At 50.6% G+C, this 27,368-nt stretch overlaps 6 protein-coding genes across 6 annotated transcripts; 2 read left to right on the top strand and 4 right to left on the bottom strand.

The window, feature by feature from the left end:
* Nucleotides 1–1,187: 1,187 nt before the first annotated feature.
* H6S33_001029 (uncharacterized protein) lies at nt 1,188–4,079 on the top strand (the record flags this gene model as incomplete). Its single annotated transcript, XM_044832691.1, has 1 exon — nt 1,188–4,079. The coding sequence occupies one exon, from the start codon at nt 1,188–1,190 to the stop codon at nt 4,077–4,079; it is 2,892 nt and encodes a 963-aa protein (XP_044693996.1).
* Nucleotides 4,080–9,129: 5,050 nt separating this feature from the next.
* On the bottom strand, nt 9,130–11,735 carry H6S33_001030 (uncharacterized protein; the record flags this gene model as incomplete). Its single annotated transcript, XM_044832702.1, has 5 exons — nt 9,130–9,576; nt 9,636–10,032; nt 10,119–10,559; nt 10,612–11,532; nt 11,665–11,735. The coding sequence occupies 5 exons, from the start codon at nt 11,733–11,735 to the stop codon at nt 9,130–9,132; spliced, it is 2,277 nt and encodes a 758-aa protein (XP_044693997.1).
* Nucleotides 11,736–12,537: 802 nt separating this feature from the next.
* H6S33_001031 (uncharacterized protein) lies at nt 12,538–13,755 on the bottom strand (the record flags this gene model as incomplete). Its single annotated transcript, XM_044832713.1, has 4 exons — nt 12,538–13,009; nt 13,091–13,389; nt 13,487–13,633; nt 13,687–13,755. The coding sequence occupies 4 exons, from the start codon at nt 13,753–13,755 to the stop codon at nt 12,538–12,540; spliced, it is 987 nt and encodes a 328-aa protein (XP_044693998.1).
* A 730-nt stretch (nt 13,756–14,485) lies between these two features.
* H6S33_001032 (uncharacterized protein) lies at nt 14,486–17,901 on the top strand (the record flags this gene model as incomplete). Its single annotated transcript, XM_044832724.1, has 4 exons — nt 14,486–14,779; nt 14,865–16,631; nt 16,717–17,403; nt 17,476–17,901. The coding sequence occupies 4 exons, from the start codon at nt 14,486–14,488 to the stop codon at nt 17,899–17,901; spliced, it is 3,174 nt and encodes a 1,057-aa protein (XP_044693999.1).
* A 1,259-nt stretch (nt 17,902–19,160) lies between these two features.
* On the bottom strand, nt 19,161–20,552 carry H6S33_001033 (uncharacterized protein; the record flags this gene model as incomplete). Its single annotated transcript, XM_044832735.1, has 5 exons — nt 19,161–19,221; nt 19,282–19,597; nt 19,653–19,809; nt 19,879–20,157; nt 20,226–20,552. The coding sequence occupies 5 exons, from the start codon at nt 20,550–20,552 to the stop codon at nt 19,161–19,163; spliced, it is 1,140 nt and encodes a 379-aa protein (XP_044694000.1).
* Nucleotides 20,553–22,256: 1,704 nt separating this feature from the next.
* On the bottom strand, nt 22,257–23,290 carry H6S33_001034 (uncharacterized protein; the record flags this gene model as incomplete). The annotated part of the gene is made up of 3 exons (XM_044832746.1): nt 22,257–22,813; nt 22,877–22,945; nt 23,026–23,290. The coding sequence occupies 3 exons, from the start codon at nt 23,288–23,290 to the stop codon at nt 22,257–22,259; spliced, it is 891 nt and encodes a 296-aa protein (XP_044694001.1).
* Nucleotides 23,291–27,368: the final 4,078 nt, after the last annotated feature.

Here is a 27,368-nt window from a genome sequence, read left to right on the forward strand (position 1 = left end):
TATTTATCTATCTGTATCGCTCTATCTCATTTATGCTTCCTCCCTTTCGCCTCCCTCGTGGTAGTGGTGGTCGGTTGTATCTTCCACCCGAATACCGACCATAGAGAAGACAGGAAAAGCGGGAAAAAACCCTGGTCGGCGGGTATCTTATCACATCCCCAATTTAGATGGACCGCAGAGGTTCAGCCGTGTTTGAAGATCCCAATCTGAGGGGTTAATCAATTCGCTTCTTCGGCAGCGAACGAATGTGGCCTCGGCACTCCACGTCACGATGGGGCTGTCTTGGATTTCAGCCTCTTTTTATTTGTTTTTGGTAGAGAGAGAACGACTGATCAGGACGAGAGAACAGAGGGTTTGTCTCTCTGTATGCAGAAAGGGTAGCTTACCTAGCAGGAATGGAAGGAAAGAACCGTGGAAAGCTCGAGCTCTGACAGCCAGTGCCGTGTTCGGCCCATTTGGAAGTGGTAGGTTAGCCTTTTTGTGCACTTTTTTGTATTGCGCGTTCAATAGACCCCCAGATCCGATCGTTTTGTATTGCTGCTACTGGCTTGCTGTCTGTAACTGCCCACTTTCTCTCTGCCTTCATACTGCTACATACTGCCCACACACCTCCCTACTGTCTTTCTCGCGCTCTTTTTTGTTATTTTTCAAAAGTTACAGCATTGAAGCCTGTTCAAAACCGTCTCGAGCGTTTTGTTTTGTTTCCTGCTACGCATCCAGGATATCTCATCCGGCCAGCCTCTCGCTTTAATTTTAGCTACAGACAAGCTCCCTAGCAATTTGCACCGCCGCCTTTCGTTCCACCGCCCCCCTCCTCATCGCTCCTTCGAATCTTCCTCCAATATTTGTTTTATTGTCTTTCTATACCGAATACAGAAAAACCCAAGAATCGGACTTTAATTTGATCTGAAAACGTGGGAAAATTAAAGGTCCCCGGCTATTTGCATACCGTACTGCCATACCTTACCAACCCATACAAATCTACCTGCCTAATCTACCGGCGCCCTACTACTTACTATTTTCTATACCTACGTGAAGAACAAGAGGAGGAAGAGCTCGAAGAATTGATACCCAAGAGAGACGAAAGACAAGAAGTAACAAAAAAAAGATACAATTCACGATACCCATTTGTTTTTTGTTTTCATTTCTCGTTGTACAGTGAATGAGGATTTTGTGTGTTGCAATTGATGCCGTCATTCTTCTCCTCGCCCCGCGAGGGCAGCAGCACCGGTTCTAGTCGACTTCGGAAAACTACAAACACCATCACCAGTGCTCGTGCCAGTACTAATGATGGGCTCACCACTACCCTCACAACACCGACAGCAGTCCCAGCAATGCAGAAGCATCGATCTATCCTGAAGAAGTCCAAAACAGTGGCTGCAGCAGAAGGATCGTCACAACCGGCAGAACCCCGGAGGAGTTTCGTCTCGTTTACTAGGTCCTCAAGAGCCTCAACCATCAGTGTAGCTAGTACAGCTACCATCACTGCTAAAGATAAGAATAAGAATAATGCAGATTCAAACACGAAACTCCAGCGATCAGAGTCATGGAAGCGCCGCTTCGGGCTCAACAACATCCTGACGCGCGGGGGTTCATTGACTGGCGGTGGAAAAAATAGAACTTGCACAACCACCACCACCACGGCCACCACCACAAGCACCTCCGGTAGCACTACTGGAACAACTTCCACTACTACCACGCAGGGGAACGTTTCGATTGGCGATGAGAGCCGGCACCAATCGGCTGGGGTTGGCGGGTCTGTTGGCGTTCCAGTGGCCCAGGGACAGATCCACCACCTGCACCCCTCGAGTAATCGCTCGTCTTCTTCTTCAGCCCGCGCTGCCGTCACACAAACCTCTTCTTCTTTATCTGTTGTGGAGAGATTGTCGAAACCACGTCAGAGTCAGACGACTACTAGTACATTGAAGAGGACCCCTTCTCCTTCTTCTCTTGCTGTTGCCTCTACTACTGCCTCCTCCCGTGCTGCTGCCGCCGCTTCTTCATCCTCGTCGAGACTGCCGTTCGGAAGTGCAAGAAGGTCCACCACGGCTGCCACTGCTGCGACAAATAATAATAATAGTAATAAAAAGAGCCCGTCAAGACTTGTCGTGCACGGTAAAGGCGCACTACTACCGCCTGTTGTTGCTGCACCGCCATTGGAATTCTCATTGCCTTTGTTGGATACGGGGATTATAGATCTTGCTCCTGCTCAGACTACCACAGTTCAGGATACCACATTTCAGGATACTCTAATTCGTCGGGATACTGCAATTCGTCGGGATACTACAGTTCAGGATACCACAGTTCAGGATACCACAGTTCAGGATACTCTGATTCGTCGGGATACTGCAATTCGTCCGGATACTACAATTCGTCGGGATACTACACTTCAGGATACCACAGTTCAGAATACTGCTCAGAAAGAAATAGTTCAGAACACAACAGTCCAGAATACTACAGTTCAGACGCAGCAGAAAGTAGAAGAGGAGAAGAAGAACAATAGCACGACATCGGAACCACTTGCCGCTGCAACAAATACAAGTGAAGAAGAAGAAATGCCAACAGCCACCACCACTGTTACCGCCACTACGACCATGATGACAAGAACAATGCCGCCCATTATCCCCGACACCCTCACCGTTGACACGCAGCACCCCGCCATGGCAACCGCAAGTGCAAAATTCACTTCCAGGACCTCATCACTCCCGCAGTCTGCACCAACCACCAGACCCTCCCACATTGACCTCAGCAAACCCGCCACGGAACTTAGCACCCAGCTATCATACTACATCACGCCCACCAGCACCCCCTCCCCGGAAACAACCACAACGGCAGCACCAGTCCCGCCCTCCGTGATGCGTCCGGGCCCATCCACGCCCCCTCTCACCGAAGACTCCACCTCCTCCAAGTCTTCAACACAGCTCTCTATTCGCACCAATACCGAGCCCTACAGCCGCGGCCCACCAACCCCCGCCTCGTCATCCGCCTCATCTACCAATATCCTCCCCGCCGGTAAACGTGTCAACTTTGTCGACCCCGCCTCCAGCACACCCGCACCACCCCGCCAACGCCCCACCAGCTTCCAGCGCCCACCACAACGCCCGCCAAGCCCAATTCACATGCCAGCCCCGGATCTGTCGAAACACACATGGGCACCACTACACACGATACAGTTCGACTGCGCGGTGGACCACACGTGGGCACCATTTAGGAACAAGCAGCATAGTATCCTATGTGCCGTGTGCCGCGCCATGGAGTTTGAAGGCCGTGGGGTCCCCGTGAACAGGAGCTACTACTGCACATGGTGTGCAGTAAGGCTATGTGGTGGGTGCAAGGACGCGCTGGACAACTGTGAGGGTGGGCTAAGGGAGCTATGGGAGAAGATGGATGAGACCCGGGTAGAGAACATGATCGCCGTGAAGGAAGGACGGGGTATGGAGAGTAGCAGGGCGGTAGTCAAGGTAGAGAAGGAGAAGGAGGTAGCGGCAGCGGCACCAGCAGAACCAAAAAGGCTCACAGCTGATGACCGAAGGAGTACCGCTCCCCCGCAGGTGCAGGGACAACGAAGACTAGCCATTGAGGCCGCACCGCCACCCCCCCCACCACCACAAACACAGCGAACATCCTCGGTGCCGCCCCCGCAGCGGATAAATACGAAATCCCCGCGCCCAACGCAACCCCCGCAATCGCAGGCTCGCCCGCAGCCAGCAAGACCGCGACAGGCAAGTAGCAATGTCGTCCCCCAACCGCGTCAGCAATCGCGGACACCACAGCCGCGACCACAATCGCGGACGCCACCACCGCGTCAACAGTCAAGAACACCACCGTCACATTCACAATCACGGACACCGCAGCCTCGGTCATCACCGCAGTCCCGGTCATCGCCGCAATTGGTCTCTACAAATACTACAAAACCACAGCTCTCAGAGACAAGAGAGCGCTACCGCATCACCCCCGTTGAGAGCGAGAGCAAGCCTGCAACGGTTGTGCTGGTGGAGAAGCAGAAGGCATCAAGTATAGTGGCGGCCAGCTTGAAGGAAAAGAAGAAGGGCTGGTTCAGGGGCTTTGGTAAAAAGTAGGAGGAGGCCTAAATGGTGGACCTTTCTATGCATTTTCTTTCATTTTTTTCCATTATCATTGGGCGGAGATTTTTCTGAAAAAGAAGATCTGATGCTGGGGCTGGCCGTTTTAATCTTTTCTTTTTTGTTTCTATTATGTTTTTCAATTTTTCGGCCGGTTGTGGGTATTCTTTTTCACGGCCCTGGGGATATCGAATTGTTTGGGAGGTTCATTATGGGGGGTGGTCTTTTTTTTTTTTTTTCCTTTGTTTACGGCGATATTTTTTCCCATTGTGGGTTTCTCTTAACGCGTCTATGTGGAAAACTTGGCGACACGGCACAACTGAGGGTTGGGGATGACAACAACAAAACTGTTTCATCGTCAACTCACTCACTCAGTACTCACTCTCATTCATTCGATCATAAAAACGATCCTTTTTAATACCTTTTTCCTTTGTCATCAACACCAACATCATCATCATCGTCATAGCGGTCTATTGCCGACGGCATGTTTCACTATCTAACACTTTCAGTCCCAGGTTCTGCCAGTTCAGCCCAGCTAGGCGCTTTTTTACTTATCCCCTTTTACCTTTTGGATCTGGCGTATACATATATATATGCATACATATACTCTCCCTTTACGAGTACATAATGTGTGATGAATTTTTCTTTCACAAAACAGGCTCTTTTAACCATTTTTTCCCTTTGTATCCAGTACATATATAAGCTAGATTTTTTCCATCTTTCTCTATTTATCTCTCTTTACCTTACTTCACCGGCTGCATGGCTATGCCCTGTGGCTGTGGCTGTTATATTTAGAAATTCTTTATTTCGATGGGGACCGGTGGTACATATGCACGTGTAAAGTAGCAATCGAATAAAGTGTAATGCATACATGAAACCTCGCGAATGAGAAGCTGCAATGCGTGCTGCCGGTTTTCGCCCCAATGAGAAATTTCGTCGAGTGATGGCCCACATCCTGCATGAACACAAACACCGGCCGGGCGGAGAGCGTGGGGGGTGGAAGAGTGAGAATGTATGATCCGTCATGAGCCCTCACTCGCGGCTGTGCTGTGGGGGGCGCGGTTATCACTGGCTGGGTGGAGACAAGCGCAGGAGAGGGAAAAAAAAAAAAAATTGTTGGGATGTTATCTGTGATAACGCTACAGCTGAAGGTGGATATTGTGCACTTGATGATCAATAGGATATTCGATCGAAAGCTTTTCTTTCTTCCGATTGTGAGTCGAGTCAGTAACAGCGGTGGTGGTTGTTCGTGGTTGGTTGGGAGTAAAACACTGGTTGACAGCTGAAAGATTGTAATTGTACGGATGGGTATACGGTTCGGACTTTTTCACCGCTCGCCCATAGTTGCCTTGAAATCGATAAGGGAAGAGCCATGTATCTAGCTGCTGGCCCCTAATAAGGTGCTTGTTTCTGCGCACCTTCCAAGCTGCGGCCATCTTGGTATTTGAATGGTCGCCTATCTGATCCACTCCACCGCTTTGAAAATTTGCTGCCCTAGTTGTGTGCTTTCGCTCCGTTCCGCCCGAATCGAAGAAATCTTTACATCATGCAGAAATCAACCACCCACGTATGTCTGGCTGCTCTAGTATATTTCTCCTACTCTAGTGAACGACAATCAATCACGGCAATCAATCAACCGTTCTTCGCCGAAAAAGCCGCCCGGATTTTGATGGTCTCAAGCACGGACCAAGTCTGTCTGCATGTCTCAGACCGGTGGCCAGGGAGGTTCGGTGCCGGGAGTGCTACTTGTTCAAGTAGGTCTATTCCAAACAATTATCCGGTACGTACTTGTCTCTCTCCGGGATTCTTCTTCTTCTTTGTATGTAGGGTAGGTAGAGTAGTCGAACTTTGGATCTTACCAGATCTCTATCTTTTTTTTCTTTTCTTTTCGTACGTCCCCGGATCAATTTTTTCCGAGACATGACCTTGTGAGGCTCGTCGATGATATGTGGATAGGTAATCTAGCTCAGTTTCGCGTCTTCAGCCCTCATCCAGTGATGGAGGAGCCCCCACGTTATGGAGGTTTGGGTGTATGTATGTGAATATGTCGGTAGCTAAGTAATCAAGAATGGCACACTTATCTGTCCCCTTTAGTGTATCTGTGTATTTACTCAGCCTTACTTGGGGTTGCCCTAGGGGACTCTAGAAGCACAAAAGACAAATGGGATACTGCGCAGGCCGGCAATTTTTCTGCCTCCCACGTACCCGAATGTGTTCATGGGTTCCTGATTCGATATCTGGATTTGAGTTTTGCCATACCAGCTGTCACTCTCAATCAGATAGGCCAAGTTTGTAAGTGCAGAAAAAGAGATGAGGCTCCGGTGAGGTGGCGGAATCCGGAACGTATGTAGGAGAAAAAAAAAGGTAATGATAAAACACGTAGGATGCGGGGGAAGTAAAAAAGAGGAAGATGGAGCCAATTGTGTTGAAGGGATCGACACATGGTTTGTGTTTCGCAATGTGCTTTCTTGGCTTGCATTGAGCTAGTTGAGGTTCACATTAGTCTCGTTGGTCATGAATTATCACGTAGGTTCTGGAAGGAAGGCAGTGTTTACAGCAGTGTTATCCATCGGTATCGTGTCCCACTAAGTACACATGTTTGGCATCAATTGTGTCCCATTCGATCGTTATCATAGTCAATTCGGTTTCAAGATATGATTTGCCATGGTGTAATCTTGAGTGATAGGTGAGATCTTTCGCTTCTGCAGGATAATCTTTGGATCGGTAATTCGGTGCAGGAAGAAGTAAAGAGAGAGAAGTGGGGGAGTGCACTTCTTAGATACTCGGGATTGGCGACATTGGCTTTATCGTTCGAGCTGTGATTATTGGTTAGCGTGTGGATGCTATTCCGGAGAAGATGATGTGATGTATCAGAGTGCTTGTGGGTTTGTTCAAGATATGGTTATCAGGTTCAGAGATATAGACTGATAAGCCGGTATATCCATAATGTCTGACTTGAACATATTTGCGATGTATCTTTTTATCATGTCGCACAGTCACGTGCTCAGAGTAACGACGAGTGCGTCACTATGGAGCACTCGGGAAAATGTAGAAGTATGAATTATCAATGTCCATTTACTTGGCATCCCGACCTTAGCATCGCTCGCCCCTGGTTACCGGGTGTTCTCGAAGTTGCATTCAGCTCTAGATTTCTGCTGGGAGTATCAGCTATTGATTGCCCGTTTGATAAATTTGTATTTGAGCTAGAAACTTGGTTCTATCTTCTCCAACATGAGGGTTAATATATTAATGGGATATTCACAGATAACACTACGTACTACATGTAGTCATAAGATGACAATCTATGCGGCTATTAGCTTTTGTAAAAGAAATAGTTTATAAGATAAGATGCTGTGCCTTGGAATACACTGGAGAAGCGGAAACACAGGGATGGCCGAGCTGTGTGGACATTAATGTAATCCGTCTTATTCACCAATTGCAAGCTAAAGGATATATGTATTGATCTGGATGGGTTACTTGAGATTGATACGTTATATGTACATGTACTTACAAGTTTCCTTCCTTCAAAAGAGAATCCTAACACATCTATGTGTATGTCTGATGGGCTTCGGTGTCGAATGGATTCCTGTACGTACTTGTTGCTAAGGTACATGTAACACCTGTGGGCGAACATACGGGTACGAATCATAACTGATGACGCCAAGAAGATATTGGCAGGGTTAACCCCACGTTGGCGAATCATTTAGGTTTACAGGGTTTGCTTAAATAGGCCTGTCCTGGGTTGCCCTCTTGTTTCTTTTCTTACTTCCTCCTATCATACTGCTCCTTTCTTATCGATCTATTTTCTGCTATTGAAACTGGACCATACCTCTTGATGTGGCTCAGAATTCGATACTAGAGGAGGAGATGGATGAAGATGAAACCAGAGTCCCGCCTTTCTTATCGATCTCTTTTCTGATATTGAACCCTGGACCATATTTCTTCATATGTGGTCAAGAATTCGATACTAGAGGAGGAGATGGATGAGGATGAAACCAGAGTCCCGCCTTTCTTATCGATCTCTTTTCTGATATTGAACCCTGGACCATATTTCTTCATATGTGGTCAAGAATTCAATACTAGAAGAGAAGATGGATGAAGATGAGGTGTGATTTTTTTGGGGGGGTTGGCCATTTCTCTATCAATCTCTTTTATGCTCCAATCATTTTATGTAGTCTCTTTTCTGTTATTATGTGGGTGCTGTGCCTCACTCTACGTATATATTATTGAATCTCTGATACTACAAGATAAGATAAACGGTCCGGGGGTTTGTGAACAGAACTCGGGTCACGACTGATATCTACTAGCTAGCGGGTTCTCGTTATAAAGATGTAGTCAGTGCCATTGGCCTTTAAAATTCACTTAATTTACATATGGTCTCAATTTTAATTGGTTGTTTAGTACGATTTGTTTTCTGGTGTGGCTGAATTAGATGTACGGGGTGGCTAGAAGATTACAAGATAAATTGTTAATCTTTTAGGCTATCAAGCTAACCTGCTAAACTTTGCCAGAAGCTTATAAACTCAGATAAAATCGGGCTAGTACATGTAGTTCTATAAATCTGAAATAGGTCTCGACTAGGGCGGGAGTGCCATCACTATACACATACAAGCAGCGGCAATTTGTATAATCTTTCTTCTAGCCTCTCAATAAAGCGACTTATCGTCGAGAGATAAGTAGAGCTTCATGTTCGTCTGCATGGTATAGATGTTTGCGAACCTTTGTTTCTAAAAAGTAGAATTCTTCAAGTTGAACCTGCACTGTGTGGCGCATGCCGCTTAGGTACATGTAATTGGTACGAAAGAACTCAGCAGTGGAAACGTAGACGGGCGGGAATATGTGGCCAGAACAGACAAGCCCTAGTATAGATTTCACTTCATCTTTTCATCGTAGAACATCATCATCATCACCAACACCACCACCACCATCATTATCATCATCACCTTCATCATCCTCACTCGAATGAAATCTTTTAGCAGCTCAGGTGATCCAAGTTTGCATCCATTAGTTCCTTTAGAAGGTTAATACGTGAATACAAAGCCTCAGTTCACAACAACGCAATCCCCAACGCCGCTGCATCATGAAACCCCACGCCCTGTGCAAACGTCGCCGCCCCCGAGCTGCCCATACAATCCATCACTAAATAGTCGAACTCCTCCCACGACGTCAGGTCCGCCATTATACTGTTCGGACTCGTCTCCTCAATCTCCTCCGTCCAAACCTCGCCCTCATACCCGCCCATCATCCCAAACGTATCGATCGCCTGCTGCTGCCGCTGCCCCCTCGTCTGTTCCGTCGCTTCTAGTTTCAGCTCTTCAAGTACGATGCGGTACCGCTGTGCGAGAGAGTTGTCTTTGGCGGCGGTCATGAGCTGCTCTTGACACTTCTCGGCCGCTTCGAAGTACTTTTCCCACACTAGCGGGCTGTCGAGCTTGCGTTGGATCGTGTACACATAGAGTATTACGACCGCACAGAAAGCTACATACTGTGTGAACTACTCTCTGTATATCAGCATCACCGTCTCGAGAGATGGAGAGATTATGGTCTAATTACCCAGAAGGCAGAAAACACCTGCTGCCCAGCACTATAGTCGTCCACAATCCCAGCAATAATCATGGCTGCGTCTAGACACTGGCGGACATTCCCCTCGTACTCGCCAGCCTCATGGCCCTTCCGCCACTTGAGACTCGCAAAACTACTCAGCAGGAACGGCCGGTTAATTAATATAACCGTATGTGCGTAGGCTAAGCTCAGCATGCGGCTCTGGCGCTGCAAGATTGGGATAAGGAGCGAAGGCTCCACCTTATCCGGGTCGAGGAACGCTGGAAGGCTCGTCCGCCATGCCTGCAGCAGCGTGGTGTAGTGCGTCGCGATCGTGACTCTTCGCGACATTGGCGTGCGGTGGATGCTGTAGAGCTCCTTGAGGAGGCCCGAGAGGATGCGGCCGAGTCTGTGATCGGAGGGTTTGAGAAATACGGTACTACTAACTATACACATGCATGGATGGGTGGTGATTAGATTTAATGGGAGTCGTACTTAGCGTGTAGGACTGGTGCCGTCATTATGCACTGTGACCTTCCACCTAGGCCCGCTATGCCATCGCGCTGCAAGTCTTCGTCGTTGACCTCGGAGGGGAGCTCTTGGTCAACATCGTCGTCGTGGAAGATACTAGGGCGGCCAAGGACTGCGGAGAGGTATTTGTCCATGTTGTAGGCGCACCAGAAGACACGCTTGCGGCACTCTTGCTCGATATGGTCGATTGGTGTAGTAGCAGAGGTGAGGGGCTTTCGAGGCTTGCGGTGGAGCCCGAGGGCGTGGATGAGGTGGGCGATGGTACCGAAGAGGGAGCGGCAGTGGTTGAGACGGGAGCAGGCCAGGAGGTAGAAGCACTGGCAGAGACGGGCCTGCACGTTTGTGAGGCGTATTGGGCCTGTGTCTGCTGAAAGATATCGCTCAGCTGCGTGGAAGTATCGGGCACTGACAGTGTGATGTTAGTTGATATTAGATGACGCGAAAAGTATGGACTCACCCGCCATCACTCGATTTCTGGCTCTTGGTCAACACCGAGTATTTCTTCGCCTGCGCCCAGATCAACAACAATATTGCCGTTTTCTCCCTCTCGCAACCGCCCTCTTCAAAGTTCTCATAGAACTCGTCCAGCCAGGCCTCGACCGTTGGCCTATGCAGAAATCGATACGTAGGCATCGCATAGCTAAAATACACCTCCAGCAGCTCCAGAGCATCCTGCTTGGGCGGCAAGATAAACGATGCTGCGTCATAGCTACTCGGTAGCCCGTCACCACTAGGGAAGATTGCCGAGTTCGACGCCGGCGAGTTTATCAGGTGGAGGCGCTTCTGGACGCGGAGGAGGAACGACACGCCGGATGAGGAGCCGACATATTGGCCTTGACGGTCCGTGTGGAAGGGCTCTGGAGAGTTGCGGGAGGAGTAGCTCTCGGGACGGAGTGAGGAGGGGTGCAAGTGCGGCGTGGACACAGAGGTACGACCATGATTCGCCGCTGGCGTGGATATCTGTGAGTGGGGGTTCGTGATAGAGTTTGAGGCTGCGGCGGTGGTGGCCCCAGCGGAGGAGGAGGGCATCATGGTATCCGCCATCTGCAATGGGCTGTGGTGGTGGTGGTGGTGGTGTGTTTTAGCTCTGGCAGTGGAAATGATAGTAGTAGCAGCGGTAGAACTACTACCAATACTGCTACTATCCATGCTACCACCACCAATGCTTCTAGTGCCGTCGACGGCGCTAGTGCTGCTGCTACTATTGCTACTATTGAGCCCTGCTACAGATCCTCCCCCTCGACCTAAGGTGTCGCCACAGGCTTTCCACGTCCTTGAGCGCGGCTTCCCTCGATTGTATTCGGCGTTGTATAGACACTCGATGTTCCACTCGACACAGCGCACGCAAGGCTGTGTCCCGCTGCATCTTATCTTCTTCCTAATGTCCCAGCACGCGTTAGTCCCGTTCTATCCAGTTTTTTTCCCCCGGGCTACTCTGATAATCGAATATCAATCGCGCCATGCATCATGCAATGACCGGGCGGTTCTCGGGTCTAGCAGGGGGGTAAACTTTTTACAAGCGTCACAGGCCCGGCTGACGCGCTGGCGCTCTTTTGTTATCCGTGGTGTTTGCCGTAACATTTTTTATTTCTAGTATTTTTTTAAATTATTTGAGAGATGATCTGATAGGGGAAAAAAAAGGCTTGAGTGTGGTGAGTGTTTGGTTGTGGACGGGACGGGAATGGCCTGCTTATGGGCGGAAATGTAGCGCGGATATGGGCGGTCTTGGCGTGGGGTATAGCCGGGTCATTGGGTGTCACTCTGGATCATGCAGTGTACGCAGGGGTCGGGTGCACGGCACGGTGCGACTGGAAGATCTCTGATAGATGTGCCTGGGGTTTACGATGCGGAGAGAGCTTGTTTGGGGCGGGGGGATGGCTATTGATCTGAGGGCCATGCTGTACTGTTTGCCTATGATCAATTGGGGGTCAATGATTAAAATGCGGGTTATATTCGAAGACTAGCTACAATCTGGCTGACTACATCATATTAACGACAGCTCGAGTCTCGGGGTTCGGGGTAATTGGGCGAGCAAAAAGACCCAAAGTAGTACCACAGGTCACACATCTAGCATGGTCTTAACTGCTAGCTCGTACTAGATGATATTCCTAGATGAGTTGTTGGGATATATATCAGCAAAACTATTTGGATACCAACAGAACCATATTCAGTCACGTAAGATAGTTTGGATTGTGTGTTTCAAGTTTCTAAGATATTTATCAACCGCATCTTCAGAAACGATTGACTAGCTTGCTAATACCGTACTGATTTTGCGATATGATATCAATGAAAATAAATTTACAGGCCACCAAAACCCAGATGGAATTCTACAGATGATATACCTCCGCCCCTCAGTACACCATGATATATATACAAATCTACTCTACTCCCCCCCCTTCTCCGCCTTCAACCTTTTCTGCCCCTCCGCCCAGTCTCTCGCCACCTTCTTCGCCTCCTCCTCACTCTTCTCCCCAAACACATCAATTCCCCACCTAAGCGGATAGTTCATCCTGCCCTTCCTCTCCAGCGCCGAAATCTTCTCAAACGCCTCCTCGGGAACAACAAACTCCTCGAAATTAGTGGCGATTCTAGCAGGCGTCACGCTCTTTGGCAGCACGACGGTCCCGCGCTGGACAGCCCAGTTGATGAGCACCTGTGCGGGCTGCTTGCCGAGCTGCGAGGCGATCTCGACGACGAGCGGGTCGTCGACGACGCGGGGGAGGTTGTAGATGTTGTTGCCGAGCGGGCTGTAGGCGGTGATGAGGATGTTCTGGGCTTTGCACCACGTGAGGAGCGGGGGCTGTTGTAGGTAGGGGTGGGCTTCGATTTGGTTTATAGCGGGGGGGATCTTTGCGCTGTTGTGTGTCAGTTTCATATAGCCTTTATAGCTTGCGAAGCTTTATAGCTTTCGTAGCGGGAAGGGGGTGTGTACTCACAACGCCAGAATCTCCTCGATCCTCTCCCTCGTAAAGTTACTCACGCCAATACTGCGCACCTTCCCCTGCTCCACGAGGCGCTCCAGCGCCTGCCATGTCTCCTTTATGGGCACGTTGTCGAGCGCGATCAGGTTTGTGTCGGGCTCTGTCGGGAAGATCTCGGGCGAGGAGACGAAGCCGACGGGCCAGTGGATGAGGTACAGGTCTATGTAGGTGAGTTGCAGGTCGGAGAGGGACTTGTTGAGTGCTTTTTCGACGTCCGCGGCGCGGTGCGCGTTGTTCCAGAGTTTGGACGTTATCTAGTGGGTGTTAGTGCTATTGGGGAGTGTCTGGGGGAGGAGAGCAATGGGGCGGGAAGGAGGAGAGAGGGGGAGAGATCGAACGGGGGAGACATACGAATATTTCTTCCCGCGGGACGCCGGAGGCCTTGATGCCGGCGCCGACTTCGGCCTCGTTGCCGTAGACGGAGGCGGCGTCGATGTGGCGGTAGCCGGTCTTGAGGGCGGTTTCGACGGCGGTTTTGACTTTGTTGGGGGCGGATTGCTGTGGTGTGTTAGTAGTTTGTTAATTTGTGGGGGGGTTGGGGGTGGAAATACCCAGGTTCCTAGACCGATGGCGGGGATCTTGTACCCCGAGTTGAGGGTGAAGGTGCGGCCGAGTGACATTGTTGGTGGTGTTTCTGCTGGTGTTTCTGGTTGTTGTTGATGTGGTGGCGGTGGGTAATGATTAGAGTACTGGTTTTTTTTATCACTGGCCTGGCTGGCTAGTGGTAGGGAAAATAGTAGGAGAAACAGTAGTAGTATTACCGAGTGCTTAAGAGGGTAGAAACGGGCAAATATATCACATCTCCCTCCATCCCAATATAATTAACTACCCCACAAAGCCGAGGTGCTGGCTATCACTCGCACCGCCCACAAAAGAATATATACCCGCTCGGCTACATGCATGTGCCCATACCCGGCTACTCTCCGGCCCACCCCAGCCGGGCCGCCACCCCGGTCCGCTACCGCATCCGTACATGATTCTCGCGGAAAAGCTCCAGCGCCGGGGTGGTTTTCCGGAAATGCCATGCACGATATCCGGCGCCGGGTTGAATTCCGGGTTTGGCGCATGTGCACGTGGGTCTTATCGGGCGGCAGCAGCTAGTTAGTTGGAGTAGTCGGGGTGGTTGCGGTAGTGGGGATTGGAGTAGGAGGAGGAGGAGGAGGAGGAGGAGGAGGAGGGGAGGGGGGGGGGAGGAGAGCAGGCTGGGTAGGTGTATTTATTAATTTACTGCATTCATCTCTCCATCTCATCTCTCATCTCTATCTTTATTATTCTGCAGCATTGAAGCTGCCGCGCCTCCCCACCAACCTGCTCCTATCTACTACCCACCTACCATACCATACCACCACAATGAGCTCCGCAGCACTCACGCTCCCCGCCGCGCAAGACAAGCCCGTCTACGCCGCCTCCTCCACCACCACCACCACCTCCCTCGAGGCCAAAGAGGACAAGGACAGCGATGTGCTCTACACAGTCAACGACCTCCTCGTGCACCGCGCCAGGACCGCGCCGGACGTGCCGCTGGTCTCGTATCCAGCCTCCGAGAGCGGGCTGACGGACTATGTGGACTACACGGCGCGGATGCTGGATGGCTTTGCGGAGGGGACGGCGAGGGGGTATCTCGGTCTTGGGCTGGCCCCTAATGTGTGTTTGTTCTCCATCTACTTGTTTTGCATCTAGGTATGCTTCTTATATTTATGGCTGGTTAATTGAGATGTTGGCTATACAGGACCCCTTCGACGGCGAACGAACAGTGGTGGCCCTCCTGGCCCCCTCAGACATCGACTACATCGCGACCCTCTTTGGTCTCCAGCGCCTCGGCTTCTCCGTCCTCCTCCTCTCGAACCGCCTCTCCGCACACGCCGTCTCGGCCCTCCTCACAAGCACGAAATGCACAACCATCATCACAACGCCCGCCTTCGCCCCGCTCCTCACAGCGGTGAGAGCAGCGAAGCCGGCGCTCCGCTCATTCACAATCATCCCAAAGAGCACCTATGCCGCGAAGCAGCCGCACCCGCAGCCCCGCTTAACGCTCCACCGCTCCACAGCAGCTGAGGCGGCGAAGATCGCGTTCATCGTCCACTCATCTGGCTCAACGGGGCTTCCAAAACCAATCTTCCAGACCCATGCGGCGTGCCTATTCAACTACTCGTCCTCCTTCCCGCTCCGCGGCTTCATCACGCTGCCCCTATACCACAACCACGGCATCTCCTCCTTCATGCGCGCCGTCTTCTCCTCCAACGTCATCTCCTTCTTCAACCCCGGCCTGCCCCTCACCGGCGCAAACCTGGCCACCGCAATGGAGCACACCCGCCCGCAGATCTTCTACGGCGTCCCCTACGCACTCAAGGTCCTCGCCGAGACGCCCCGCGGCATCGCGGCTCTGCGCTCATGCCAGCTTGTGCTCTTCGGCGGCAGCAGCTGCCCGGACGAGCTCGGCGATAGGCTGGTGGCGGCCGGCGTCAGCCTGGTTGGCCATTACGGCGCTACGGAGACGGGGCAGCTGATGACGTCGTTTCGGCCGGCGGGCGATGATGCGTGGAACTATGTGCGGGTGCCGAAGCCGCTGGAGCCGTATCTGCTCATGGACCGTGTGGCGGGGAGCGATGCGTATGAGGTTGTGGTGAGGGACGGGTGGAAGGCGAAGGTTTGTAGCAACTCGGATGATCCGCCGAATAGTTTCCGCACGAGAGACCTGTTTGTGAAGCATGCGGCGATCGAGGGCGCGTGGAAGTATCTGGGCCGCATTGACGACCGCGTGACGCTGGTGAACGGGGAGAAGGTGCTACCTATCCCGATTGAAGGACGTGTCAGGGAGCATCCGCTCGTGAAGGAATGTGTGGTCTTCGGGATTGGTAAGAGCGTGCCCGGCATCCTGCTGATACCCAGTGAGCACGCCGCGGACATGAGCGATGATGAAATCCGCGATAGCGTCTGGCCGGCAATCGAAGATGCAAACACGCGCGCAGAGTCGTTCTCGCAGATATCAAAAGAGATGGTTGGGATCGTGGCCCGCGGCGTCGACTACCCCAGCACCGACAAGGGCACTGTGATCCGCGCCGCATTCTATAAGCAGTTCGAACCCGAGATCTCCGCCATCTATGCCGCGTTCGAGAACACCGCCGAGGGGACACTGGTGCTCGACATTCCTGGGCTCGAGACATTCCTGCTCTCGCTGTTCAAAGAAACGGGTGTGGAGCTTGAGTCCACGACGTCGGATTTCTTCTTGGCGGGCGTGGACAGTCTGCGTGCCATCAGCGTATGGAACAAGCTCAAGAAGACGCTGAGCTTCAGTGGAAACAGCGGAAAGCTCTCGCAGATTGTGGTGTTCGAGCAGCCGAATGTCCAGTGTCTGGCGCGGTACCTGTACGCGCTGCGGACGGGCAGCGAGATCGACGTTGTCGACGACGTCGCGGTCATGAAGCGCCTGGTAGAGAAATACTCGGTCTTTGAACCGCATGTGCCCGGGAACGCCGTTGTGGACGGGGAGACAGTGGTATGTAAAAAACCTGCATTTTCGATCATTACCTGTCGTTCGATCATTGACACTGAACTAACGGATATGGATTTCGGGGGGATAGATTTTGACGGGAACAACGGGCTCCCTCGGCGCACACATCCTGGCGCAAATTCTGCCACTCGAGAGCGTGAAGCGCGTCTACTGCCTTGTCCGCGCTCCGTCGCCGGCGGAAGCACTAACCCGCGTGCACAATTCCCTCGCCCAACGCAGCCTCCAGCCCTCGCCCGCGCAGCAATCAAAAGCCACCGCCCTCCCCAGCGACTTCAGCCGCCCTGACCTCGGCCTCGACGCAGCTACACTCTCCCATCTCCGCAACACTCTTACGGCCGTGGTCCACAGCGCATGGGCCGTAAATTTCAACATGGGCGTCGCCTCATTTGAGACCCACCACATCGCTGGCGCACATAACTTCCTTCGCCTGTGTCTATCCGTGAATACACCTCGCCCGGCGCGCTTCTTCTTCTGCAGCTCCATCTCGGCGGCTGCAGGAACGCCGCTGCCAGCACGGATTAAGGAGACACAGGTACCGGAGCTGGCGCACGCGCAGGGGATGGGGTATGCGAGGTCGAAGCTGGTGACGGAGAGGATAGTGGGTGCGGCAGCGAGTAAGACTGGTGTACATGCTAGGGTTTTGAGAATTGGGCAGATCGTGGGAGATAGCAAGGTGGGCGTGTGGAGTGGGACAGAGGCGATCCCGTTGATGCTTAGGAGTGCGGTTACATTGGGCGTGTTGCCAGATCTGGATGAGGTTTGTTTCATCTGTGTTCCTTTTTTTTTTTTTGGCTGTATGGGTGCGCTGACTGACTGGTGGTGGTGATAGACCCCATCGTGGATGCCGGTGGATACAGTCGCACAGGCAGTCCTGGAACTATCCGGTCTCTCCTGCCCCCTCCCACAGGACACACCGACCACCGTCTACCACGTCCTCAACCCCCAGGTCTTCTCCTGGACGCACGACCTCCTCCCCGCGCTCCGCGCCGCCGGCCTCGAGTTCGAGGTTGTCCCGCAGCGCGAGTGGGTGCAGAGGCTGCGCGATGGGGACCAGGACCCCGTGAGGAATCCGACGGTAAAGCTGACGAGGTTCTTTGAGGATAAGTATGACAATGACATGCCGGGGAGGAAGGGGCTGGAGTTTGAGACGGAGGTGACGAGGAGGTGGAGTCCTGCGGTGGGTGGGGCGGTGGATGTGGTGGAGGGCGGGTTGGTGGAGAGGTTTGTGAAGAGGTGGACGGAGGGGGGGTGGTAGTGGCGAGGGGGTTTCTTTTGGACTTTTTTTTATGTAGCGTAGAGTATTGAGTTTCAAGGGGTTTTTGTTGGATTCGATTGTGATGTATTTATTGTGGTTGTTTTCTCTCTTCTGTATCGTGACTATAGGAAAGATGTAAGCGTTCACCTCCTCCGCCGTTCTTGGTGTGAGATTATAAGCTTCCGGTAGTCGTACATTACTTGCTCCCCTCCATTCGTAGCTATCAACATCTGCCGCTGATATAATTGTCAAGTGTAAGGTATCTCCGTAAAAAGAAGAGGCCTTCGTGTTCCTCATTCGTGAACTGCCCCGCGCACACATATAGGCCTACTTGTGACGTTAGCCTTTAAGTACAGTCATACCATAAATAAGACATCATTAAAACAGCACAAGCCTCACCCCAAATCCGTGTACATCCAGAGACAGACAACATATCCAGTCGTGGGGTGGGGAGTGCTCTAGTGCCTTCCCTAGACGCCTTAATGTCCATGTGCCAGACTACTATCACTGTTGACTGCTCTCTGTATTCACGTATTGATCCTTCTCGAACTGATGCAAACATGCACATGTAGCCATAAAACTAAAACCATGTCTACATGTATCTAAGCGGCATCCTGGGTGAGATTTATATGATTTTTATCGAGTGCATGCGAGGCGCGCTCAAAAGTTCTGGACTTGAGTTACTGTACCTCGATTGCAGCCTCTTGCAGGCAGTATATTATGAGCTAGATTATGGCTGTCAGGAGCTAGGAGTGCGATATGTCTCAGCGCCGTACTATATTTCTGCGGCATTGTTATCTACAGAGCGCCGCAGGGGTATACAAGTTGACTAGCAGCGAAACAGCCCTAATAATTACGCCTGGACTTTTAGTTGATAGATTTACGCATGAATAGTGGTTTATGCCTAGTAGAGGGTATATGATCATCGGCCTCGAGTGTTTTGGGGTCCTTCACTATAAATCCAACATCCTCCACTATTATTACCTTCATACCACTCCTGAATACATCTAGGTAACCCACTGTCAAGTGCAGTGCACCCCGTTGTGGTCAGAGACAGCATCACGGTGCGGTAAGGGTGGGTATCAGGGTCAATGATCGCAGTAGCATAACGACCATTCTTGAGGCAAACCAGCTTTCTCGCGGAACGTGGGGAGGTAGCAAAATTAATCGTGCATCTGTAATTCATATTAATCCGCTATCATAAAAGAAAAGAAAAACAGAACGGAAAGCAAGCCCATCTAACAAGTCCAAAGAAACCACTACAGTTTCGCCCCTGCCCTCTCCTCCTTCGCACGCTCTTCCTCGCTCATCTCAATACATCTATCGCCCAGTCAGTCAGCTCTCAACTCAAAACCCCCAAAACTGGAATATGAAACTCACCTCCAAGCGCACGCCGCAAACGCCGGTACCCTACTTCCATATCCCTCCGCCTTTGCACTGCTCGCCTGTCCTCTCGCAACCCTCGCTCCAATACCCTGCATGATGATAGCGTTCCTGACAAAGCCGAACGCATCGCCCCACAACATCTCACTCCGCTTGACCTTCCATCCAGAGGCCTCCGCGTACCATGATATTGCCTCCTCGCGCGTCGGCAGTCCAGGAGTAGCGCCCGGGAGAAAACAGCGGATGTCGCCGCTCATGACGCTGACGCCTGCGGCCGTTGGGAGAAGAAGCTGCCAGGGAAGGAGAAGATTTGCTGGAGTAATGTTAGTGGCGGGGTCAATTGAAGGGAGAGCGGGGAAAGGACGTACCGAGGTCGCTGAGTGGGTGTCCGATTGTTGAAAGCTCCCAGTCGAGGATACCGATCACATGGGGTTCTGTCGGATGGAAGACGAGGTTATCGATCTTGTAATCTCCATGGATCACAGCACTCCGGTCTTTCGGCTGCGTTGTGCTGAAGAACTTCATCTATATCCCCCCACCAATCAGCCTGCCCATTCCTACAACACCCACCATTTTGAGAGAGAAAAATCAAACCATCTCCTCAAACCTCGGCACCTTCCCCACCTCCTTCCCCGTCTTGACGTCCTTCGTCGCCGCCTGCGCCGCCTCAATGGTCGAGAGCGTCTTGATCTGCCTGCCGTAGAACCCATTCGGCCGCCCAAAGCTCCGCAGCCCTTCATTTGCCGCGGGGTTAATCGCGTGCAGCTTTGCCAGTGTCGTGATTGCGCTCTTCCACATTGCTGTCCTTGCCTCTGCGGCCACACCAGGCAGCGATGGATCGTCAAAGATGCGCCCGTTCAGGTACTCCATTATCTTCACACCATGTCAGTTATTCCGTCCACCCCGTGCGTCAATTGTAGGTAGGTAGATAGGCCACACACGTAGAAAGCACTCCCCAGCACCCCCGCGTCCTCACACAGACAGTACACCTTTGGCGCCGGGACATCGCCGCCCGCCGTCGAGAGTGCCTTCAGCACCTTGTACTCGCGCTCGACCTGGTGTGCCGTTTTGCTGAGGAGCTGGCCGGGCGGCTTCTTGCGGAGCACATACTGGGCGCCTGTGGGCGTGGATGTGAGGAGGTATGTTGGGTTTGACTGGCCGTAGCCGAACTGCTGCGCGCTGAGAGGGGTCTTGATGTGGGGCGCGTGGGTCTCGAGGTAGGACTCGAGGGAGCGGAGGTCGATGGGGTGACGGATGGGGCCGGCCATTGTGGGCTGACTTGTGGGGTGGAGCTGGGGGATGCTGGGGAGGTTTTGGTGTTTTGTAGATGCTCGTGCAGCTGTGTCGAGATGGAGCTGTGGGAGGTGCCGAGGTTGCGGCTGAACTACCGAGGTATGGAGGATCTGCACCGGGATCCGAATGGTGGGGAAGGAGAAACAGTTAAACACGGTGAGCACATGGGGCCGAGATAAATAGAAATAGATACATGTAAGCTGTGCGTCCGAGTTGGTGAGAAGAGAAGTTGCTTGTGGTTAGGTGCCAATGATACGTGCCCTGCATCCAGGTATTGAACCCCCTTGGGAGTAGAGGCCTGGCCTGATTGGTGGGAACAGTAGTAGTAATCCCAAATAGTAGTGATTCCAAACATAGTAGCGACTCCAAAAGCCTCTTTTGGGATCTGGTAACCAACACTAAATGCAGTTAGAATCTGCATTCGAGTGAGAACCCATGCACCGCGACTCGATGCTGTCAGCCATCCACTCCTGTATATGCTGCATACGTGAGATCGAGAGTCGAATTACATAACTTCTAGCACCCCCCCCCAAAAAAGAGCCAATCAAATCAGACGCGACCAGTACACAGATTGTTCGACCGTGTCCCGTTATAGCTACATCTTGTGGGAGGATGAGCCGATGGTCTTGCGTTGAGGTTAAGCTTGTGAATTCAGTACTTGATTATAAGCTGTCCTTTCATTGCCACCATAATGCCAGAGCTCAACTTCAATCGGGAACCAAAAGGATCGATCATAGCACGTATAAATAAAACTTCAATCGCAGATTTAGAAAAGATACTTAGGTCGGTAGGCGGATGAAGCGAGTTTTCTTGCCAGGCATACTGTCAGCTGTTTTGTGGAGCCAGGTAAACTCAACGAAGAAAAAAACAAATACATGTAAGGATGAGATCCTGTATCTCTGACTCTGACCACGTGTACTTATTCTTATAATTATGCTTATAATAAAGACAACGCTGCGTATACACCCATATGCTAGCTTGCGTGTCATGTTTCCGACTAGAAGTAAATGAGATTGACGTGTGTCCTGTTCTCCCTCGTCCTGCATACCTTGAGTCATATTCCAGATAGAGGATTTCTCTCGAGGTTCTTCTGGTTTTCTTTCTTCTTCGCCACATTTTATGGAAATGAGAATCGACGATCCTTCATAGTTCCTACATGTAGTTCGCCAGGTTCGACGTCTTTATATTCTTCCGGTGATGCTGTAGATTCTGGTTAAATGCATGTACATGTATGTATGTAGTTGTTTTAGAATAAACTTCAAGGTACATGGAGTACATTGTACTAAACTCTGTAGATGCAAAACGCCGAGCCCGGTTATAGAACAAAAGAATGCGCTAAAAGATATTCAAACAACACAATATGAACACAGCTGCAATAAAGATTCCTCAACTCCAATTATAGGCCCCAATGAAGGTACATAGCTAATTAAGCGAGATATCATAGGATCTCGCTTAAAGGCTCGTGAACATGTATGACAGCACTAGTCGTAGCTTGGGATCTATGCATCCGACCCGAAGCTTAATCACTAGACCGTTCAACTTCGACTCTGCCATGACAGAGAGTCCTCCATCGCCCAACCTCCTACAACCTTATTGACATCTTATTCAAACATCATCTTCACTGCTCAACACATGCACGTACCGGGTACTCTTTTCAATTAAGGGCCCAAAAGAACTAACTAGTACAGGCGCCTGCTGGGGCTGGTGTAAGCACGTCTACGGTTCCAGTCGATTTCTTCCTCACCACCGCTGGTGGAGGAGGTATCGACGTCATTGGCTGTATTAACAGTATCCCCAGCCATGTTGGCGCTTCCGCCCTCGTTCCTGCCCACGTGCTGGACGTCCTCCCAATGTTCGTCATCGTCAATCTCGTACCCACGCCTCTGAACCCTGCGGATACGGGTCACGAGGACATCACCAGATTCCGATGAAGATGCTTCGGACGGAGCGCTTGTCGCCGCCGAAGTTAGAGGAGACTCCATGAGGTCCAGGGCAGCCGGGGAATAACCCTCTGCCTGGGACATTCCAAAGGCCACTTCTTGATCTTGACTAAAGTCAATAAGAACTTCATCGGCAGCTTCTGGCTGCGGGGCTGGCTGTCCCCAGTGGGGAGGATCAATCACCACGGAAGTCGAGTAGGGCCCAATGATAGGATCCCTCTGACGGCCTGGAGGGGCAGGGGCAGGCCTAGGCCTTTCGAAATATTCTCCCGGGGGGGGCTGCAACAAACGAGCTTCTGGATTGATCAGCTTTTTTCTTTTTCCCGCCAATTAATGTTAGGACATTTTCATCGACTCACCTGGATAAACTTCTTGAGCCGGGATTTGTTGAAACAGCGGGGCTTGTGGAGTCGCGAAGGCTCCAAAATCTATGTTTAAATTTTTCTTTGATCAGTTCTCTGCCATTGACACGTTGATGGTGATCGAGGATTGGGAGTGATTTTCTTACCAGGGCCACGACCAAATATCTGTTGAGCAACTTCACCGTTGCCGTCTCCAGGAACACCCATGTCTTGGTCCTCGGACAGGTCTTCGTGACGGCGTCTCGCAGAAACTTGATTGATAGCATCTGCAGTCTCATGGAAGAGCTGGATGAATTTCGCGTACATCCTGCCTTCTGTTTGATTTTCGGCTCGAATACGAAGGTTGCTTAACAAAAAGACTATTTCTTCCTGGTGGAACAATAGGTGCCTGAGGACTCTGCGATTTTCCATGGCTAATGGAGATAGATGCAAGGCAGGATGTTGTGGTGACAAAGGTTGTTGTGACTAGCACTGGTTTGCGGTGATTGGATTGGAGAAAAATGCTTTTTTCTCGGATCTTGTGATGGAATGGTGCTGTAGGGAGAGGAGGGGGTGGTTTGTACGTGATGAGGAGGGGGAAGATGGGTACGTGACGGGGGAAGGGAGAGGAGGGAATGTTTTATGTGATTGAGGAGGGGGAAGATTGGTATGTGATGGAGGAAGGGAGGGGAGGAGATGATTTACGTGACCGAGGAAGGGGGAAGATCGGTACGTGACAGACGAAGGGAGAGAAAGAGATGTTTTACGTGGTAGAGGGGTGGGGGGAGAGAAAATTGTTAAGTGGTGGTTTGGTTTATTGGAGTGAAAAGTTTCTCGGCCCACAGAACCCACTGCCCACTGTGGGAAATCTTGGCCACACAATGGAACTACAAGCCTTCACAGCGTGGAGAGGGAGCAAGAAAACTTTGGCAGGCCGGGCAGCAGGAATTACTCGTTCACGGTCACAGAAATCTACAGAAAAGTACTGCTAGGAATCTAAAAACCCCCGAGATAAACTCAGAACCCTGTTCTTTCGACTCTTGACAGGAGAAAAAAACGGTGGGAGGAGGAAAAAAAGACGAGGACTTCGCCTGCGTGTCTTTCCCTTTCACCAAGTACCCCGCCATAATCCCTGGGCGGGACACGCTTTTCGAGTGTCAATTATCGTGAGGCAAGTGTTGAGAACGTGGGTTGCCAAGACCGAGTGCTGATTCGTGACGCCTTTTTGCGTACCTTGGCACTCCGAGTGCTCCTTAGTGACGCCTCCCACCCCACAACGATGGTTAGAAGTTAGTGCTTCAGAGCGAATTTTCATGTGCCAAGACGTGCACTTGAGACTGGTAGTTAGGGCTAACCGCGTGCTTCATAATGGAGCATGCGGTTTTGCCAACAAACAAATTGAGATGTTTATTTATTGATTGATTAAGTCATTACGATCGAAATGTTTATTACGGGAGGCAGAGAGTTGAGAGGGAGCTGTTGGATGAATTGCATCACGATATTTCCGTATAACCCGTATTTTGGGTGCTGGCTTCATTTAAGGCCACTCAGGATGCCAAACGGCGAAAAAGAGATGCGTTCTCAAAAAGATGGCAAGCCTTTCGTTTGGAAGATAGCCAGGTTACGGTACACATACGGGGGCAATGTTAGGCAGGAGACCAGGCTACCGAGTGGGGAAATAGACCTGCACGTGGTTAAGGGACGATGTGGGTGGTCGGGGACGGAAGCACATTGTGGGAAGGACACGTCTCTTCAAACAAATGACCCACAGAGGTTTCACCGTGGGGTTGATTTATGGTAAAGTAAAACTCTGATAATAGCAGTCACTTACATGTACTTACCCACACACCATCTCTCCCTCTTCCCCTCCCTTCATTCTCAGTCCGTCTCTCATCTCTTGCCCCACCATTCAATCTTGCTGCCCTTCTCTTATCAAACTTCGCTACATTTTGAGCTCTATTCGGGCTGTAGGATTAGCAGGCTTGATAAGAAAAGGGACGCAATGACAATGGTTGGACAAGAGTACGAGCACGGGTATGAATCGCATTTCCCAACCCCTTTGTCACCTCTTCCACTCCTTTTCTTGTATTATGCCATTGTGGTCCCCGTCTCGAGGATGGTTCAAAGGCATTATACAAGAAAAGGCGCGCGATGTGAGGTGAGCGAAAGTGGGAATAACCATGCCCTCTCATGGACCGTTCCTTGCGTTCCTTCTTTTTGTCTTACTTTTCTGCCCCATTTTGTGTTCGCGCACAGGCGGCGAGAAAGCAAGACAAACCGAAGGAAGGCAGTGGAGCTGGGATAGAGAGGGTACGGTTCGATTCGGTCCTTTGGTCATCACTTCCGTTCCCTTTTTTTGTTCTCATCCTTGATGTATGTTTGAGAGCAAAAAACGGGTATGCGGCGTGGGATGAGCAAACTGAGAATAATCATCTCTCATGAACCTTTCCTTGCGTTTCTTCTTTTTGTGTTGCTTTTTCTCGTCATGCTTTCGCGCACAGGCGGCGAGAAACCAAAATGAGAAAAAGCAAGACAAAAAGAAGGAAGGCAGTGGAGCTGGGATAGAGAGGCTACGATTCAGTCCCTTGGTCATCGCTTCCGTCCCCTTTTGTTGTTTTCATCCTTGAATACTCGTTACGCGTGATCATGAAGGTCGAAAACAATAAAAGGTACGCGGAGTGGGATGAACGAGGGTATGTTTCATAGTGGGGTGCTATTGTCGGTGCAAATTTTTTCACTGACAGTGATCGAGACGCTTCTACCTTTTGGTGCGTAGAGAGGGCGATATCTGAGCGCACCAAGAGGATCAACTAGTGCGAGTGGGAATTAATCAGATAGAGAGAGATATTAATATCATAGGCCTTTTAGTCACTTTTTTACCTGCTATCTAGATGTCTTTTTTTCTTTTTTTTGTGCTTCTTCCTCGGTGATACCCAAAACTCGATCTTGTTCTGTGGGGAACATGCAGCTGCCCGCCAATCATAGTAAATCACTCGCTTTATGCACTTTTCTTGGCAACGGATATTGTTTGCGCAGGTAGCCGGAGATTTCTTTTGTTTTGTTTTGTTTAATTCATTAATCGTATGCAGATCGTCAGGTAGCCGGAGAGTTAGGTAGTGGGTGAAAGAAATTGGTACGTCGAAGAAGAGAGAGCTACTTTAGAGTTTGAATATGGCAGTCACTAGGAGGCTGCAAAAGGAAGGTTTTTCTTGGTGAGTTTTTCACCGCGGCATTGGGGCTTCATCGCGAGGTTGCCCACATCTAGCCACGGAGGTTCATTAGCAGCAAATCAGCCACACAAAATGAGCATCAAGAATCAAGGGTTTAGCGCCAGTTGTCTTCTATCTGCAACTTGGTGGTCTGTATCCAAATCTCTACCAGCACAACCCGAGTGTGTGCTATGTTTTCGACTTAATCTGGGAAAACGTATTTCTACCCGTCCTACACTACGTTGGAGAGAAAAAATAGATATATATAGGTAGAGGGGGTTACCAATCAAGATTTTCGAGCCACTGGTACTCCTTACACAACCGTGCTTGAAAACAGAGGAAGAGAATGCGGCTTATAATTAGTGTATTTATCTTTTTTTATAAGTCCTTAAGTCTATATATACCCCGTCAAAGAGTAGTATAAACGTACGTCGCCGTTTATGTACCAAGCCTAGTGCAGCCCAGCCTACCTCCACGTCCTCCACGTCCTCCACATCCCCCGCATCCCCTACATCCTCTCTATTATCTTGATCTTTATCTCGTTCAAGGTCATCTTATTTATATCTTGATCAGAAGCCTGATGGGCATAAAACACTGCCCAGCACAATATCGATCAGCATCATGATCAACCCCGGTACCATTATAATTATAGGCCGCACAACGGGGCTAACGAGGCCAAAAGCTCTTCTGGAGTTACTATACCACGAGGCCATCAAGAAAGTGTGGCACTCGGAGTGTTACTATCCTTTGAAAAAACCTAGGAATCAACATATATAGTCCCGTTCCTTCGGACAAATTGATCTGTACTTGGAAATGACAGGCCACGTGGGACATACTAGTCCGATTGTACAACTGATCGACCAGTCAATATTATATAGTGCGACACTTGAGTATAGCCATACAATTCCGCAGGGATGGTATTGAAGGATTGATTGAGAGTACTATGAACTTTTCTCGGCCGGGTTTGCATTGATCTTATATTGGTATAGGTACGTAGGTATGTACGTACTACTACGATCGATTCGCAACCTTTTTGGAAACGTAGACATTGCGAATTAGTTACTGATCAATATATAGGTCGCTACTTGTTGGTTCTCTGTAACTTTATGTTTTGGGACTACAACATTAGATGGCCTGCCTCGAGGCAACAACCCCTCATGCCAAAACGCTACTAGAAGTCTAGTTATTGTTTTTGTTCGGCTTCTGCTCTACTAATTTTCCTATAAAGGAATAACATTATGTACCGTTTAGTCATACTCTTGGGGAGTACTGCGATGGGTATTAAGGATTATTTATCTTCT

The sequence above is a fragment of the Morchella sextelata genome, assembly GCF_020137385.1.
Source record: "Morchella sextelata strain SCLS chromosome Unknown scls_10, whole genome shotgun sequence".
NCBI classification, from domain to species: domain Eukaryota; kingdom Fungi; phylum Ascomycota; class Pezizomycetes; order Pezizales; family Morchellaceae; genus Morchella; species Morchella sextelata.